Genomic DNA, 17,328 nt, shown 5'->3' on the forward strand with positions numbered 1-17,328 from the left:
ATATATATATATATATATATATATATATACAGAAAATACTGATACTACTCTGTTTGAGACTGACTGATTGCATAACAAATCATCCTTTATAAAGAGCTCATATTAAAATTAAAACTTGTTGCAAATAAGTTTATATATGAACCTATTAAATTATTTTCAAACCACCATCTTAGTAATGACAACTGTTTTAGTAAATCCTTCCAAATTGTTATTACCAACATTATTTGAGACATTCAGAAAATATATTTCATTAGAAAAATGATCATAGAGAATTTTTTAAATAATTAATGTAGCAAAGTGTTACATAGAAACCAAAACAAAATGGGGGTTTTTTCCCCCTTAAATATAAAAAATCCTTTCCAGTTTAAACTTCATAAATATTCATTTATTTCTGCCACAAGCTAATTTCGTTAAAAAGCACATACATCAAGTACTAATATTGAAAGAACAATCTTTTAAAACATGTGTATTTCTTTCTCTCTCACTCTCACTCTCACACACACACACACCTCTGTGGAAGTGTGTGTGAAAATTTAAAATAGAGCCTGCAAAAAAAGTTCAGAACTGAAACAACATATTCAGTGTCTTTGCAAAAGACATAAGGACAATTGTTATGAAATGAGAATAATCAAGTAAAGCCACTTTTCTTTGTAATAATTCAATTTCAAAAGGATGAAAAGCAAAAATTGCCCAAGTTGGATTTGAATTCATTTTACAGGAAGAGAATGACTACCTAAGGATAAAGCATTTAATCTACCACTGCTATTTTCTGTCAACCTATTTTCTACCATAATGCAGTATTCCCACATAATTCCATGGTGTCTCTTATAATCATATTCTCCATTAAATTCTAAAACACAAATTCAAAATTAACATATATTTTGTTACAAGTCATATGTTCAATATACTTTAACAACTTTAGGAGAACATTATCCAAATCAAAATGTAATAAAACTATGCCTATTTAAAATGATTTCCATTTTCTTGCTTTTTGCTTTAACTAAAATGTTTTCACACAATGTTTCTCCCCTCCCAACATTTTTTCTTAACATGCAGCATAGTGACCAGCTACTCAGGAATATGAAATCAAACTGTCAATAAAAGTCAACTGCGGAAAATAATGCGACTCAATGTAGCAGTGCATGTCAAGAAACTCAGAAGTTGAATTTATCCAATAACCATCTTAACACAGAAGAACCAGATATATATGCTAGCACAGATTATGTGTGTGTGTGTGTGTGTTAACACATTATATGTTAACACATTATATGTGGTTGGCGTTAGGAAGGGCATCCAGCTGTAGAAACTCTGCCAAATTAGATTGGAGCCTGGTGTTGCCATCCGGTTTCACCAGTCCTCAGTCAAATCGTCCAACCCATGCTAGCATGGAAAGCGGACGTTAAACGATGATGATGATGATGATATATATATAATTATATATATACATATATATATATATATATATATATACATATACATACATACTCTGTCATACCGGCCATGATGAAATACCACAGGGTATAGAAAATACGTATTCGCCTTTATATATTTAATCCTTTATATTGAACACTCAATATTTCATCTATTCAATAAGACATATTCCATATATTCAATAAGACATTCAATACTTTATTTCATTGTACCATCCATTTTTATTTTATATTATATATTGTATATTATATTATATATTCCATATTCTATATCCCACATTGGTTTTGCAGGAATATAAATAAAACATAAAAAACAGACAGTGTTGGAACTCTTTTAAACAAAATAATATATTCCTCTATACACAATCATACAAAACCCCCTTTTTTGTATTTATTTTTACTTGCATATATATACATACATACACAGTAGTACCTCGGTTTTCTAACACCTGTGATAAATAAATCATGCTTTATTTCCTGTCTTTTTCATATTTATTTAATACATTAGTACCTCAGTTTACGAACGTCTCTGATCACGAATAAATTGTAATACACACATACACACATACATACATAAATAAATAAATGAATGAATGAATATGAAAATTATCCTGCCAGGAGAAACATATATATATATATATATATATATATACACGTTATATATAAATTTTCTGTGTTAAAAAGATTAAACAGCTGTAAATGTATGGAGTAAACATCTCTCTCACTTCACTTCTCTTATCAGTTCTATTTATATATTTTATACAGACGAATAAAAATTAACCTTATGGCGGAAACACACACACACACACACACACACACATTAAATATTATATATATATTTTATTTTTTTATTTGGTTTGCAAGGCTCCTGATGTGTTGAAACAAATTTTGCCATGTCTTGGGTCAGTCATTACACCAATAATAACAATACATAGGTTTATTTCCACTTCTTTATTGTTAGTCAACTGGTTAAAAATCTAACAAACTAACTAAATGATTGGGTAAATAATTGGTCAATTGACTAAGAATAAAGACATGGAACTGAGCCTGTATGTTTGCTATTATTATTGGTGTAATGACTCTCCCAAGACTTAAAATATATTTTATCTTTTAGTCATGAAGAAAAGCAAACTCCATTATAGAGCCTTCAAGACTGATGGGAATGCGAGAGTAGGATATGCCAACACTGGAAACCTATTCTAAATGTTTTGAACATTGTTGACAAACCAAATAACACATTATGTCCAATGGCAGAAGAAGTCACAGAACAATTTGAAACCTGAACTTGTAAAGAGCCAAAAATATTTTTAAATATTAAAAAAAAAAAAATACTGCACCCTAGTAGTGTATCTAGAACTCTCCTCTTCACTACGCTACACCCTTCATTTTTCTAAGATGGTAGGGTGTAATGTCAGATACATGAGGGATATTAAGCATGGTCGTCTGCACTTTAGTGCAAGTTAAAGACAGTTTAGACAAGAACTTTGAAGTTAAAGCTATAGCCAACTCCTCCAATGCTAGCACCAGAAACCGTTCCACAAAAATAAAAGTCCATTGAGACACTGATTGCATAGATTGACATCTCCTTTCCTGTATTTGTCTCCTCACCCACAACAATGATACCTGTTCACTCTCTTCCAATTTGCTCTGTGACTTGCAACATCCCATTTTCAGTGATAAACTGTACTTGATCAGAATACCACAGCCCCGCTTCCCATACAAATATTTTTTTGACATGTAGCCTTGGACATCTTCCCTCCACAGTCCTGTGCTTCATAACATTAAAAATCAATCACTCTGGAATACTGCTGCCTTCCTTGCATTGAAGGACTTACCTACACACACAACTTTGCACTCGCATGCACATGTTGATTTAAAGAAGGAAAGCTCCCAACAAGCAATGATCTGCTAGTTGCACTATGTAACTTGGTTTCAATCACAAGGTGAAGCCATTTTAATTCCTGTACTTGCAGGTGTACAGACAGTAGGCAGTTGCGAAAATAGTGGAGGGCAAGGAAGACAGAGAGAAGGTGAGTGAGAATAGTATATATACCCTGCGTGTTCCATATTTATGAATAAGTATACTGCACCCCTTTAAGTCCTCACAAAAGAGGACTTAAAGAGTTGTTGCCAAGGAAACATCCAGCCATGACAACCCATGCCCATACAAAAGAGATGTGTAAAAATGTTGATGGCAGGGGAAGTGGTGTAGGCAGCAATAAAAGTGACAACAACAATGATGAAGATGTCAAGTTTGTCCAAAAATCTGGATCCAAAGGAAATTTCAAAATAGATATAGTCTGGTCCAAGAATTATGATTTCAGCAGAGATATCTAGTGTAAGGCAAATAGATTCATAGTTTTTGATAATGAAGTAACAGGATGAACATACATCCACATACTACAATCCTTTCTTCATTCTTAAATTAGATGACATTGCTATGTAAGAACAGCATAAAATGTTTCATATAACCAACAGAGTTAAAATGCATATCTGTCAGAGGCTAGTAGTTTGTATATTTGCTACAATTTCTGGCATTTAAATAAATTAAGTACCCTTTCTTTAGTCCCAGGTTATTGAATGCGTGTGTGTGTGCGCACATGATTTAGATGAGTTTCAACCCATACTGACCAACAATCATGCCTTAACTTAATGGACAGGGAATACCTGTTAATCTAATATGAAGCAGTGACACCAACACTGCAATCTGTTTAAATATAGGCAGTGTCCCAACCAATTTATGGGGATCTTTAGTTTAGAGTAATGTAGCAACATGACTTGGATCAAGAAGCTGTTGTTATTGAACAGCTTTCATTTTGTCAGTCTGGTCAACTAAACATTATTAATTCAGTATTGATATTTAGAAATAACAGCAACATCAATAAGTGTTTATAATATTCCAAGAATTTACTAAGTTAGGGTGGTATAAGTTAAGTACATGTAACCATACTTAAACATTTAAATATTGTTAAATATTTCAAACAATACTTTGTAAGTATTCTTTATACTGGAAATAAATAGTTACTTAATGATTGTTTTGCTGAGATACTGACAATTGATCTATAAAAATGAAAGCAGTAAGCTTCAAAACTTGGAGAGGTTTTCAGAGTTGGTGCTTATAACATTAACTCTTTAGCACTTAAACCAGCCACATCCAACCCAAATATTCATGCTTTACATGAAAACTGGCCATATTTAGCCCCTCACACCTAACCTACACTGACATTCTAAAAATAAACAAAAACACCATCAAAATCTCAAAGCCATAAAATAATGCATGATTAATTCAAAACAATTTGAATAAAAAAGCATTATAATAAACAGAGTAATCTGAATGCTAAAGGGTTAAGAGGATAAGTGATAAAACTTCCTGATAACAATCTATTAACCATGTTTTTTTCTTGGTTTTGTGGAGGTGAGGGGAGCTGACAGATGAACTGAGAAGCATAGAAATACATTTATGGAATACCATATCCACTTAACCATTATGCTTCCACAAAGTTTTTACTAAGTCTCAGGTAATAATAAAACTGAAAAAAAGTAATAAATCCAACAAGTCAAAAATTATATCATTTTTTTTAGTAAGTTTATAGTATATTTCCCATTCAGTTAAAAAATAGATGAGTGTTTTGCCTTTTTTTGAATTTAGGTAATTCACCTGTTAACAAAATCACCTATAGCTTTTAATGATATTGATTAGTTAAAAAGTCCCTCCTCGAGTTATAATTCATTCTCATCCTTCATCAACATATCTTAACAGCTAACACCAGTGGAAAAGTTGTAAAATATAAATAAAACAATAACATACAGATAAAGTAAAATTATAAAAAGCAAAGCAACAATAGGTATCAGACTAAAATTAAAATTAGAACTATGTTAAAGAGGTGGAGGGATCAATTTTTAATAATATATTTTATAAAATAAAGCATACATTGCAGCTATGTGTAACCTAGTAAAAAGAATATATAATCAATGTTTCAGTTAAATATTTTGCAAGGCTTCCTCTTCCAAGAAGTTTTCTTTGAATTCCCTAGATTTTTAATTGTCCAATTTTGTGGACAATGATTAAATCTTTAAAAACTTTTCTATCACCACCACCCACCTTACCCAATGACTTCCTTCAAGAATTAATCAGTGCATAGTAGTGACTTTGGTGAAAAAAACTAATTAATGGTAACTTGAAATGTTATGCTTTTCTGCAGAATGCATTTTACCCAAGAATAATGGGAAAAAAATTTAAGTAGATAAATTATCAACTCTATGAACAGATTCTAAGATTTCAAGGACTGATTTAGCAGCTTAAACAGCAGAAAACAGTTATATTCAAAATGATAAACATTTAATTCATACTAATATATTATTCCTTAAACTGCTATAGTTAAGTTCAAACTAATAGCATTTGGTCAATAATGAGCAATTATATCACAGTATAACATTTTCTAATGTTTTAAATGCTGTTTGTCCATGCTAAGTAAATTAATAAAAATATTTTAATGAGCATTAATTCCTGAATGTTATTATTTTGACAAAAGGAGTGGAAAACTAATTCATTCCACTTGAAATATGGTCAAACAATTTTAATAGAATTCAATATGCATATTTCTATATAAAAATGATATACTGTTATGAAGACGGTGTTACATATGGGCATGCATGTGTATATGTGTGCGGAAATGTGTAGATATATAAATATATATATTCACATATACATGAGACAATGTACAATTTTTTTTTTAATTTTTAAATAATAAATTTAGAAAAGAGCTTAATGTGCCACGACAAAAACATGTATTAATGAAAGCTTTCATTTCAGTGACTAATAGCAGTGACTTAGTTCATTTGAACTTCACAGCATTCTTATGTCTACATTTAATATAAGGAGAAAGGAGAGTGCTCATGCATTTCCAGACCCTCCTGGATAGTGAAGAAAAGAGAAAACTTGTGTGAATGAATGAGAAAGACATTGTGATTATATCAACAGTTCTCACATCACACTAATGCAATATTGCTATTATAAAAGATTTCATTAAATTTCACATCATTTACCAACAAACTTGAAAAATCATGGGTTTTTTTTTAAATTTATGTTTACTATTCATATTTATTTATATCTATTTCTTTAAACTAAAACAATTTTATTTGATAATTAACTATTTGTATCTTTTATGAGTATCACCAGATCATAAAACAATTTTGATGTTTTTACTATACATGCGATTATTTTTATTATGTAACTGGTTAAGATTTTCAATACATTTTAAGAAATTTTCAACAAATTATTACTATGGCTTCAAAGTTGCATTTCTGCTAACTTTGAACTATTAATGCAGTAAATTGTTTTTCAGTAAAATCAATTAAAATGATAATTTAACAATGAGAGCTTATAATAATCTAGGTACCATTCAGCACTAACAACACATTTTTATCTACCATAACAGTCTCAATATCCACAATTACAACTTCCCCATAAAATCACTGTTCTGATTATTTTCAATCATTTTATCAACCAAATTTACATACTATATACAACAGTTCACACCCAACATTTTTTTTTTATTACAATTCTGATACCTTATAATCTACCTTTCATACAGAGATAAAAATTAATATCCCCAATGCTGGTAATGTAATGCTATTTCTGATTTCAATAGGTATTATTTTACTAAAATACAAGTAACTTTAGTGCTTAACTATTTTCATGGTTGATCTGTTTGAAATCTCTCTTCACCTTTTCTGTACCCATAAGTTTTCATTCTCCAAGCAATTATATTTTGTAATTCAAGGTTTCCGTTTTTTTATATTTATGTTGTTATTTAGGTCCAGGTAAGCACAGATTGAGCAGATTTCTGATCAAAAGCATTTCAGCCATAACCACTCCATCTTTTTTGCATGTAAAATGGTTGTCTAAAATGTATTTTGTAATTTTTTTTCTTTTTGGGTGGAAATTTTAAGGTAAGTTTGGCTACTTTTCCTAGCGGGTCAAAAACCACTTAAAGAGGATCCTTTTCTATTTTCATAGAAGCCAACTGTATCACTGGTAAATACTGAATGAATTTTAATGAAATGTCACTTGTCATTAAATACTGTCTGCATCAAACATTAAGAATTAATATAAATTAACACATCAGACAGTAAAAAACCTTGCTAGCATATTATTTAGATGGTCGACTTCACCTTTCATCCTTCCAGGGTTAATAGAAGAAGTACTAGTTGAACACTGGGATCAATGTAATCAACTTACCCACCTACCCCCAAACTAGCTGACCTTGTGCCAAAATTTGAAACCAATATTATTTACAATTTCCATAGTGAAATGAATCACTCATTAATTAGATAGAATTCAGAAAGGGTAAAGTTAACTTAAGACATCTTACACCAAAGCATTGAATATTTTATACAGAAACATTTATTTGTTGAATAAAATTTTGTCCTGCTCTAGATTTTAGAAGGAGAATCTGTTATCATGCGTTAATAACAGATTTTGTTATCACACATTGATAACATACTTATTATTTAATGAAGGTAGAAAATGTTATTTGCCGCTACCACCTATATCTACACCTACGTTGGCTTTGCTCAGGCAAGTACTAGTAGCTTTCATGTATGCCACAGCCTGCTCCTAATACTAACTGTCAATTAGTCTACTAAACTTAAATGGAAGACCATGTGTTGCATCAAGTCTGTCTAACAAAACAGAATCCCAAAAAGTTTGGAAATCATGGTCATTTGAATATGTGCTCACATTACCTAATATTTTAACTGTCATATAGTTCCACAACAAAACTAGATGCTTTTTACAAAACACACACATACACATACACACAAGGATTTTGGTTCAAGAATGTCTTGAAACAGTATCTTAAAAGTATTTTTCCATGGTGGTATGGCTTGTATTATATACATTACACATTACAAGTGTGCTTTATAGCTATATCTTCAAAGTACCAGCCACTTTATTACTGGATTGGTGTATATGAGATTTTTACCAAGTACACTGAGGTAAAGTGTGTCAAATATAACAACCTATAACTTTTAATGCAATAATCAATCACATTAAGTCAGCATTTCTTTTTAGCTATGAATATATATTGAGATAATTTTATTTTAAGCTTTAGAATAATGTTTATGGACATAATTAGAGAATATAAGAGCAATTGTTATTTCTTCTAAATTAAGCAATATACAGAATCAACAAAAGTAGAAACCAAAATGCAGAAAGGTTAAAACTTAATTACTTCAAAGAATAAATACTCTTATACGAAAAGAAGTGTTTTTTAAATGTGCTGATGCCTAATGATTTTTAACATTGATACAAGGCCACATTTTGAAGTGGGTTGATTTCATTGACCCCAGTACTTCACTGATGCTTATTCTAATTCACCTAGAAAAATGCAAGGCAAGAAATCAACCCTGACAAGATTTCAACATAAAGCAACATAACTAAATACCACAAAGCATATTGTCAAGCACTCTACCAATCTACCATCCTTACTATTATCTAATATTAGCATATATATTGTTTTGTTTTTTTAAAGTCAGCAATAAAAACAAATAAAATTTTTAATGTCTTAACAGAATGTGTGTGTGTGAGAGAGGCAGGGGAGACAGAGGAGAGAGGGGTGAGAGAGGGAGAGAGAAAGAGAGAACATGTACACATACAGACACACAAAAATTAACTTTGCCATGTTTAACCACTCTCATCATGTTTGCCAGGCATAAATTCTACATATTTTATTCACAATGTTCAACAAATTATCAAAAGCAATTTTAAAATTAAAGACCCACACAAACAATAATTTGCCTAATCTTTTGCTATAAAAATGGAGATAAAAAATATAACATCTTTTAAGCAGTTAGGAACTATATCTATTGATGTGGTCTCAAGGCTCTTTTTTAAAAAAGATATAGCCTGAAATGAGATTATAATGAGCAACTGACAACACAACTGCTAAGGAAGAGACCAAACAATATTTTAAAACTGTTAGTAAATAAACAGCTACAGACATATTTCACTTGAGTATGATCTCTTTATAACTTGCATTGAAAAATTATCAATTAAGCAATGTATAATGTATATAATTCTATAATTAAAATTTCATAGCAGAAGATTTACATGGAAAAGATTTCAAGATAAAGTTTTTCTATAATATTTTTTTGTTTTTAATGTATACTGTTTATATTAGTCAGATTGGTGTCCTCATCTTGATTGTTGATTTCACATTTCAGATGTATGCTCCAGCCTTCTTCAGGTATCTTGTTTTGAACTAGGGTGTTATATCAGAATTTCAAACCTGACCCTTTATTTGATTCATAGGAGGACACTGTTCTCATTCCCATGGATCGAATAAACAGTTAGGTTCAAAATCCCAATATAACAACCAAGTTCAACACAAGATACCTGAAAGAGACTGGATTGTACAACAGCCAAAACAGTGATATCAACCATCAAGATTAGGACACCAGTCTGACTAATATAAACAGTATGCATAATATAAATTCCTCATCTCACAAATATAGAATAGTAATTTGTTTTTTCCCCAATCAAATTGAAAAAAAAATTATCAACCCTTTTGTAAGTCAATGATAAATTAAAAAACTACAAAATACAGAGTACAAATTCAAACACTGAATAATAAATACCATGATTTTATAATCTATATGACAGAACTATTGTATTACAGTCTGAGGACAGATAATAAGTGCTGGTCCAATGTTGCAAGACAAGCAATCACAATAAAAATCTAAAAAGATTGCAATATCAGCAAATACACCAATTCTGAAACAGTGAATCCTACATATACAGATATTAGCTACATATAGCTTTTGGACATGCACACTTTTTAACTATAGAATGAAATAAGAAACCACATAAAGGATAACACATCAAGCAGCAACTTGTGCACAATATGTAAACAACAAAAACTGCAATATATATATAGGACAAGATTAGCAAGGGGAGTGATTCTGTTGAGAAATAGGTTCTAATAGCGGCACAAGTGTTAACGGTCTAGAGAATAACACCATAGCGATGGATTGACAACCTGAAACGGTGGACAGGACTTGCTGAAGGAATGCTGGCCCACCAAGCTCAGAACCAAACTTGGAGAAAACTTGCAGACCAGGCAGTTGTCTTCGACCCACTTCACGAAGTGGGTCACACATAATGAGGCAGCCCACTGTTAAAATAATGATATACAAATGAGCAGCTGGGTGAAAACTGACTTTTATAGTCAACAAATTGCTTTCATTTAATCCAATAGCAAATATAGATGCTCAGGACACTGTAAAGTATGCAAAGATCCTTCATGAAACTTAGATTACCTAATTTTTAAAATTTGTTTAGCTTCAAATTTGTTAATGCTACATTGAAATACAGGTTGATTTAAAATATCTAATATTTGGTTAATTACTTCCTTTTTCTTACCCCCAGCCATCATTAACCAATAGAAATATTTGGACACGCAAATAGATCATTGATAAACTGTAATTAAAACACCTAATATAGCACTACAAATATAAGAAAGGAAAAAAACTAAAAGATTTTTCAGTTTTACATGGAATTTTCATTTACATATTAAAAATTGTACGAATTGTACGAAATAAAGATCTATTTTTCTTAATTTTCTTAATTTTATAAGATATTTAAGAAGTTTATAGCTATTTAAGTTTAAAATTTTATTATTTAACATTAGAAACTGTAAAAATCTGTTAATATTGTACATATGAATATAGTGCCTAATTATACATGAGAAATAATAAAATGTCTGTATAGCTTCATATAAAAGGATTAGCCTGGGGAAACCCCTCCCCACCTTACTTTAAACAAATGCATTTTAATATCAATATAATACACATCCCTGCTAAAAAGATGTCTCAATTATATACATTTCAAAATATTTATACAAATTACTTCTAAAACAAAGTCAGTCATACTAGCTCTCATATATAGTTAAGTTTATAAAATTACTAAAATACAACATAATTAAATTTCAAACTGAAATTTTCTTGAAAAAAAAAAAAAAAATCTGTGATATTTAATAAGAAATATTAATTAACAAATATCTTATTAACTAGAACAATCATAGCATCAAAATTAGTTTTGACATGAGCTTTTGCACCTAATAATGACAGCTGATATTAATTGCATACCATCACATTAGAAAACAAAATTCAAAATCCAAGCATGCATTAAAATCTAAATAATTTAACAAGAAATATAATATTTAATAATTATTTTGCAAGATAATTTTTTGGTAAATAATTCAAAGATAGGAATGATGCTTGATTTATCAGAAATGTTCCATAAAATGTGTTCATTAGAATTTGTTTCCAAGTTGTATTTTTTCCCAATAGTTATTATTTGACAAATTCATTAACAATTCCATCCAAATTTATTTACAAATTATAAATAAAATTTCAATCTATAGCAAAAAACATTAAATATTTAAGTAAAAGGGAGATAGTAATATCAGCTTCAACTCTAGCCTATAACTGCTGTTATTTTATCAACCCCAGAGAAAAGAAAGGCAAAGCTGACCCTGACTTCAAACCAAAAGAGATTGACTATGTACTGAACTGCAATATAATCTATTTCAACAAGCTAAAATATCTGAAAGTGCTAACATATAGTAAAAACCATTGTTAAAGAATCAATATAAAAACAAAAAGTTGAAAAGTTTTTGGTCGAAATATTTGAAAAAATTTAGAGAAAAATGGATGCTGTCAGAAACAATTTTAACATTTTAAAGCTGTTTTTCAAGGTAGAATAAATTCTCTTCCTGACACCCTTCTAATATTTTTCTGCTCTCTACTAAAATGATTATTACCAATTCAGATCACTACTACTCTCTTCAAATTCTTGCATTCTTCAAGAAACAAAACTACAAAATTGTTAAATATTTTAGTAGAAATTTGAATATCAAGCAAAACCTACTGTGTTAGGTTTCAAATATCTATAAGTTGTTAAAAGTATGTGTATATTAAATGATACATGTATAAAAAATTCAGACTAGTATAATATTTCAAGTCAATTAAAATTGTAAAAGATAAATTACTTCTTTAACTATTTTGAAGCAGCTTTATTAAAGTGTTCAAAACTGATGATGTGCTAAAATATGCGATGTTAGTTCCCATTAACTCAAACTATAAATACTGATCCATTGTAAAATCATAGACCAACAAAATATTCTTATAAAACAAATTGTTTGTATGTCAGATGTTCATGATTCACGGGGAACTTTGGTTCCAACAGTAACAAGAAACGAGGTAAATTACAATTCAGTACTGTAACTCAACAACTGTAATAGTCACCAAGGTAACTTTGAAATATATATTATTATTTAGAAAGTCCTATATTACAAAGAATGACTATGATGAAATTTTTAGTTATCTCAATTGAATATACTATTATTATGTGTTAATTTAAGATGCACCTTAAAAATTCATCAAATTCCATTAGAGCTTTCAATTCCACTCAAAAACCTGCAGTTTTCTATCAGGTTATTAGTCATTTAAATTAACAAAGTTTAAGAAAAGCCTCTTAAAAAATAAGATTTTAAAGTTAAGACATCCTACTTTTTTCATATAGTAAACTTTAAACTAAAACATTAAAGAGAAAAAAATTGAAAATAAACTGTACAACGTCACCTTTAAAACAAGATAAACTGAACACCATCTTTACAAAGCATTAAACAAAAATTCCTAAATGAGTGCTTTGTTTTATTTAAAATATAGCCCAAGAATATTAATTAATACTGAAGTGTGTCATATCTTGTCATATCATGGTGAGTTGTGTTGCACTAGGCATCTTGACGTCTGAGTGTTACAATGTTTGCTTATTTCAGGAGCCCTATGCAATAGATTAGGCCAAACTTGTTTGAGATCTTAATCATTAACTCACAGGCCAAGCTAATGGGCACACTGTTTGTATGCTATAAAAGTTTAAATTGTCATTCTAAGATGCCTTCTGAATGTCTATATTAAACTAGGGAAAGTGCTAAATATATTCAAATTACATATTTAGCTTCCCTCGAAACATGAAATACTGCAAGCAAGCTCTTTCTATGAAAGTTCAACTAGAAAGAGTGAAAATATTCCCTTTTACTATAGAACACCAGAAAGGAAAGAAGCCCATAGTTCTGAGGCTCCAAGAAAGCTTACGTAACCATTGCTGTTAAAAATTAAACAAAACTAATACCTGAAGAAGTTCCTAAATCATCACCAATAATTTTGAGGAAGTCATTCTGAAGTTCACTGGATAGTAAATCAGCAGGTAAAAGTTCTTTTAAATCACCCTCATCTGTGAAGAATAAATTATTAATTTCTAAGAAAGATATATATATAAAGTTTCATCTTTTAAACTGTTTTCCTGTAAGAGTTGTATTTATCGCTGGTCATTCGAATGTATTAAATGAGCCTGAAAATCTTAATAATAAAATTTAGTTTTTATTTATTAGATACAATCATCATGCGTTTGTTCAGTCAGTTCCCAAATTTTATGTATATAATTTTATGTATATAATTGTTTGCTCTTTTAACAACTTAGGAATAAAAACCTGTTTGACAAAGGTAGTTTCAAATAAATACTGTAGCAAATCTAAATTGGAAAATAAACAAGATTCTATGATTCCTAAGCTAATAGAAGCAAACAAGTGATCTGAAAAAAAGTGCAACATATAAGCCCAAATATGCAAAAAGGTTATATCTTTTTTTGGTGAAACAAATGGCCTATATATGCACACATAAACATATATTTTCCCCTTAGCATAAAAATTAAATTTTCTGTGGAATTAATAATTTCTTGAAATTATTTTTCTCTTTCCCTTGAGATTTCCCAAAACTTGCAACCATGTTTTAGCTTTCTGACTCCAGTTTTAAGGCAGTTTTCATACCATTCAAATTATTTTACATTAATCATTTAAAACATCAACACATGAGGGCACGTCATTACAGTTGCATAGGCAAGAACAATCGCAATTCTCCAGTTACCCACAAGGCTGCATCTTCCACTGTTGATACCCTTAAGAACTGCTGTCAATGCTAAGAGGTTGAGCCATAGACATCTTGGAAAATAAAGGACAAACAAGAATCTATTGAAATAATACATGGCCTACAAATTATCATCTGTTAATGCAAAGGATGTTCTAACTATAAATCAGTGTTCCACAACATTAAAAAAAAAAAAAAAAAAAAAAAACAGATTATTTTAACCAAAACAGAAGCTAATTACATTGGACCTTGGCACATCAATTATATTTCTGTTCAATGATAACACAATGCCTTTTTTATATTTCACTCCAATAATGATTTCACTGAAAATGTGTCTCAAATTGCACCAGGTTTAAACATTTTATTTCTAAGAAAAATCACAACCCCTCTAAACATTCAGTGCTTCCTATACTACCTCCTAGACAATTGTAACCAAACTGTTAGCTCACAACACCCCCTCCCCTCTAAATCAATACCTGCTGTTATAAATAAATTTCATGACTTCAATTCTGGTATTGTTAGATCCTCAATTAATAATCAGAACAATTTCCTTGATAAACAAATAATGTTTTTCAATGTGTCAAAGGTATATGCTGCCTCTCTAGATCAATTATGTTCATGCAGTCTGAATCTTGAACAGTTAGGGTAAATTTGTAACATCTAGCTCCACAAAGAAAATAAACAATCTAGGGTTTAATATGGATTTTAGGATATATTTGGGCACTTCATTGTTAATATGCATGACAGAAATAGTAGACTACTCAACTAAATGCCCTTTACTTTCTGAATTAAAAACCTGCTGCTATTGACTTTAATTTCATCCTTTTGAAAGTCAATTTTGTAGCCTGTGACAAAGTTGGAAATTTCTACTGTCAGACAAGTTAGTTAGGAAATAATAAAATTCTTTCACATTTCACTAAAATCAACTTTGCCTTTTATTCTAATGAGATCAATAAAATAAAATACTTGTCAAGTACATTAGACTTGACAAACCCCATCCCTTCCTTAAAACTTAGTTCTGTGCTAAAATTAGAAACCATTACTCATATTACTGATGACAGTAGTTGTAATGTCTTCATACTGTATATAGTGGTATGAACTTAGGGGATTTGTGAAGGTTGAAAAGAAATGAAGCAAGCATGCTCTGTTGGGTGTGTAATGTTAGTATGCATGAACAATAGAACTCAAATAACTTAAGATAGAAACTGGCTATAAAAAACTCAGATGTAGTTTCAAGAGTGAAGACATTGATATAGCCTGAAATATTTATGAAGGAAGACAACTGTACAAAGAGGTGTCAAGTGTTCAATGTAGATAGAGTTTGTAATAGAGAGGCTAAGGAAAACATGGAAAAGAGTAGTGAAGACTGCTCTCAAGTGGCTGAACATCATGAAAGAAATGACAATTTATAATGAAGTACTCTGCAAGAGACAACCTACCCAAGCCATGCAAGCATTAAAAACATTTATAGAAGCAATGACGGGATGAAGACTGGAAAGTATAAAAGCTATATTTGGATATCTTCAACTCCCATAATCTGCCTCCACCTCTTTGTTACTATCTTATCACTCACTCCACCTCTCCAGTCATTGCATTTCACTAATATCATTGTACCTCTCTCCCATCATGGCATTTACATTATGAGGAACATTATGTTGAATTTGTCTATATTCCATTTCAACTGCTCTATGACTATTTCTCTATCATTCATCAACAAATCTATTGAGTGCACTGCAAGCATTTTATTATGGAACTGACACAAACTTGTAGACTTGTACAAAGAGAGGTTGGTAGAGTGTATCGGGTAGACAAATGTGATGCAAGCCAGTATATATAATGACCAAGAAAGAGAAAGTAGGGACTGAATATAGATAGATCCAATACTATCATTTGTTGGAGGGGGCTAGGTAGAATAGTAGAAAGGAGACATGAAAGTGTTAGACAAGTCCAACATCATCCCTAATTATAAAAAAAAAAATAGTACAGTGAAGAAAAGAGAATGTGAGTGATAGGTACATGAATAATAAAGAAATGAGAGGCTATCACACAGGCAGTGGAGGCAGCACCCACACACACTATATGTATATATGTTGTGTCCTTGAGCAAGTAACTTTATTTCACGTTGCTGCAGCCAACTTACTTGGCAAAAATGAGGAGTATCTTTATTTCAAACGGCGAGTCTTAATACATTCTCTCGGAGACTGAATCACCCTGAGAAATATATTAATGGTATACCTGTCTGTGGAGTGCCCAGGAATTTCCACATTAATTTCACAACCATGCTGTTCTATTGATCAGATCAAATGGATGATGTCTGTTATATATATATATATATATATATATATACATATATATATACATATATATATATATATATATATACATATATATATATACACATACATACATACATACATACATATACACATACATACATACATACATACATACATACATACATACATATACACATACATACATACATACATACATACATACATATATATATATGTTGTTGTTGTTGGCACTCCATCGCTTACGACGTCGAGGGTTCCAGCTGGATGAAATATACAAGTGGGCTGAAAAGAATAACATGCAGTTTAATGCTGAAAAGTTTCAAGCCTTGTGCTATCAGCATGCAAAACTAAATTAAATACAATGGACCTGGAGGGACTGCAACCCCAGAGGCACAGTCAGTGCGAGACCTGGGTATTTACATGAGTAATAATGCATCCTTTCATGTTCATGTTGCTAAATTGTCAATGAAACGCAGGCGACTGACCGGATGGATTCTTAGGACTTTTAGAACAAGAGATCAGGAAACCATGATGGTCCTCTGGAGGACACTTGTTCGACCGCACAACCGCCCTCTCTCCTTTCCCACACCAATCCCCTAACCGCACCCCTTCTC

General features: G+C 30.7%; 2 protein-coding genes across 2 annotated transcripts in view; both read right to left on the reverse strand.

Annotated features, from left to right (window-relative positions):
* Positions 1-17,328, reverse strand: part of LOC106883022 (uncharacterized) — a 211,115-nt gene that overhangs the window by 128,560 nt on the left and 65,227 nt on the right. The window contains exons 30-31 of the mRNA XM_052966785.1: positions 13,627-13,728; positions 734-850 (exon numbers count right to left, since the gene is read on the reverse strand). Coding sequence (XP_052822745.1) covers positions 734-850; positions 13,627-13,728 — 219 coding nt within the window. The remainder of the gene's footprint in view (positions 1-733; positions 851-13,626; positions 13,729-17,328) is intronic.
* LOC128247337 (histone-lysine N-methyltransferase 2C-like) overlaps positions 5,758-17,328 on the reverse strand; it is a 25,166-nt gene continuing 13,595 nt past the window's right edge. Inside the window, exons 7-8 of the mRNA XM_052966539.1 lie at positions 13,627-13,728; positions 5,758-10,606 (exon numbers count right to left, since the gene is read on the reverse strand). Coding sequence (XP_052822499.1) covers positions 10,377-10,606; positions 13,627-13,728 — 332 coding nt within the window. The 3' untranslated portion in view covers positions 5,758-10,376. The remainder of the gene's footprint in view (positions 10,607-13,626; positions 13,729-17,328) is intronic.

The sequence above is a fragment of the Octopus bimaculoides genome, chromosome 3 (assembly GCF_001194135.2).
Source record: "Octopus bimaculoides isolate UCB-OBI-ISO-001 chromosome 3, ASM119413v2, whole genome shotgun sequence".
Classification (NCBI taxonomy): domain Eukaryota; kingdom Metazoa; phylum Mollusca; class Cephalopoda; order Octopoda; family Octopodidae; genus Octopus; species Octopus bimaculoides.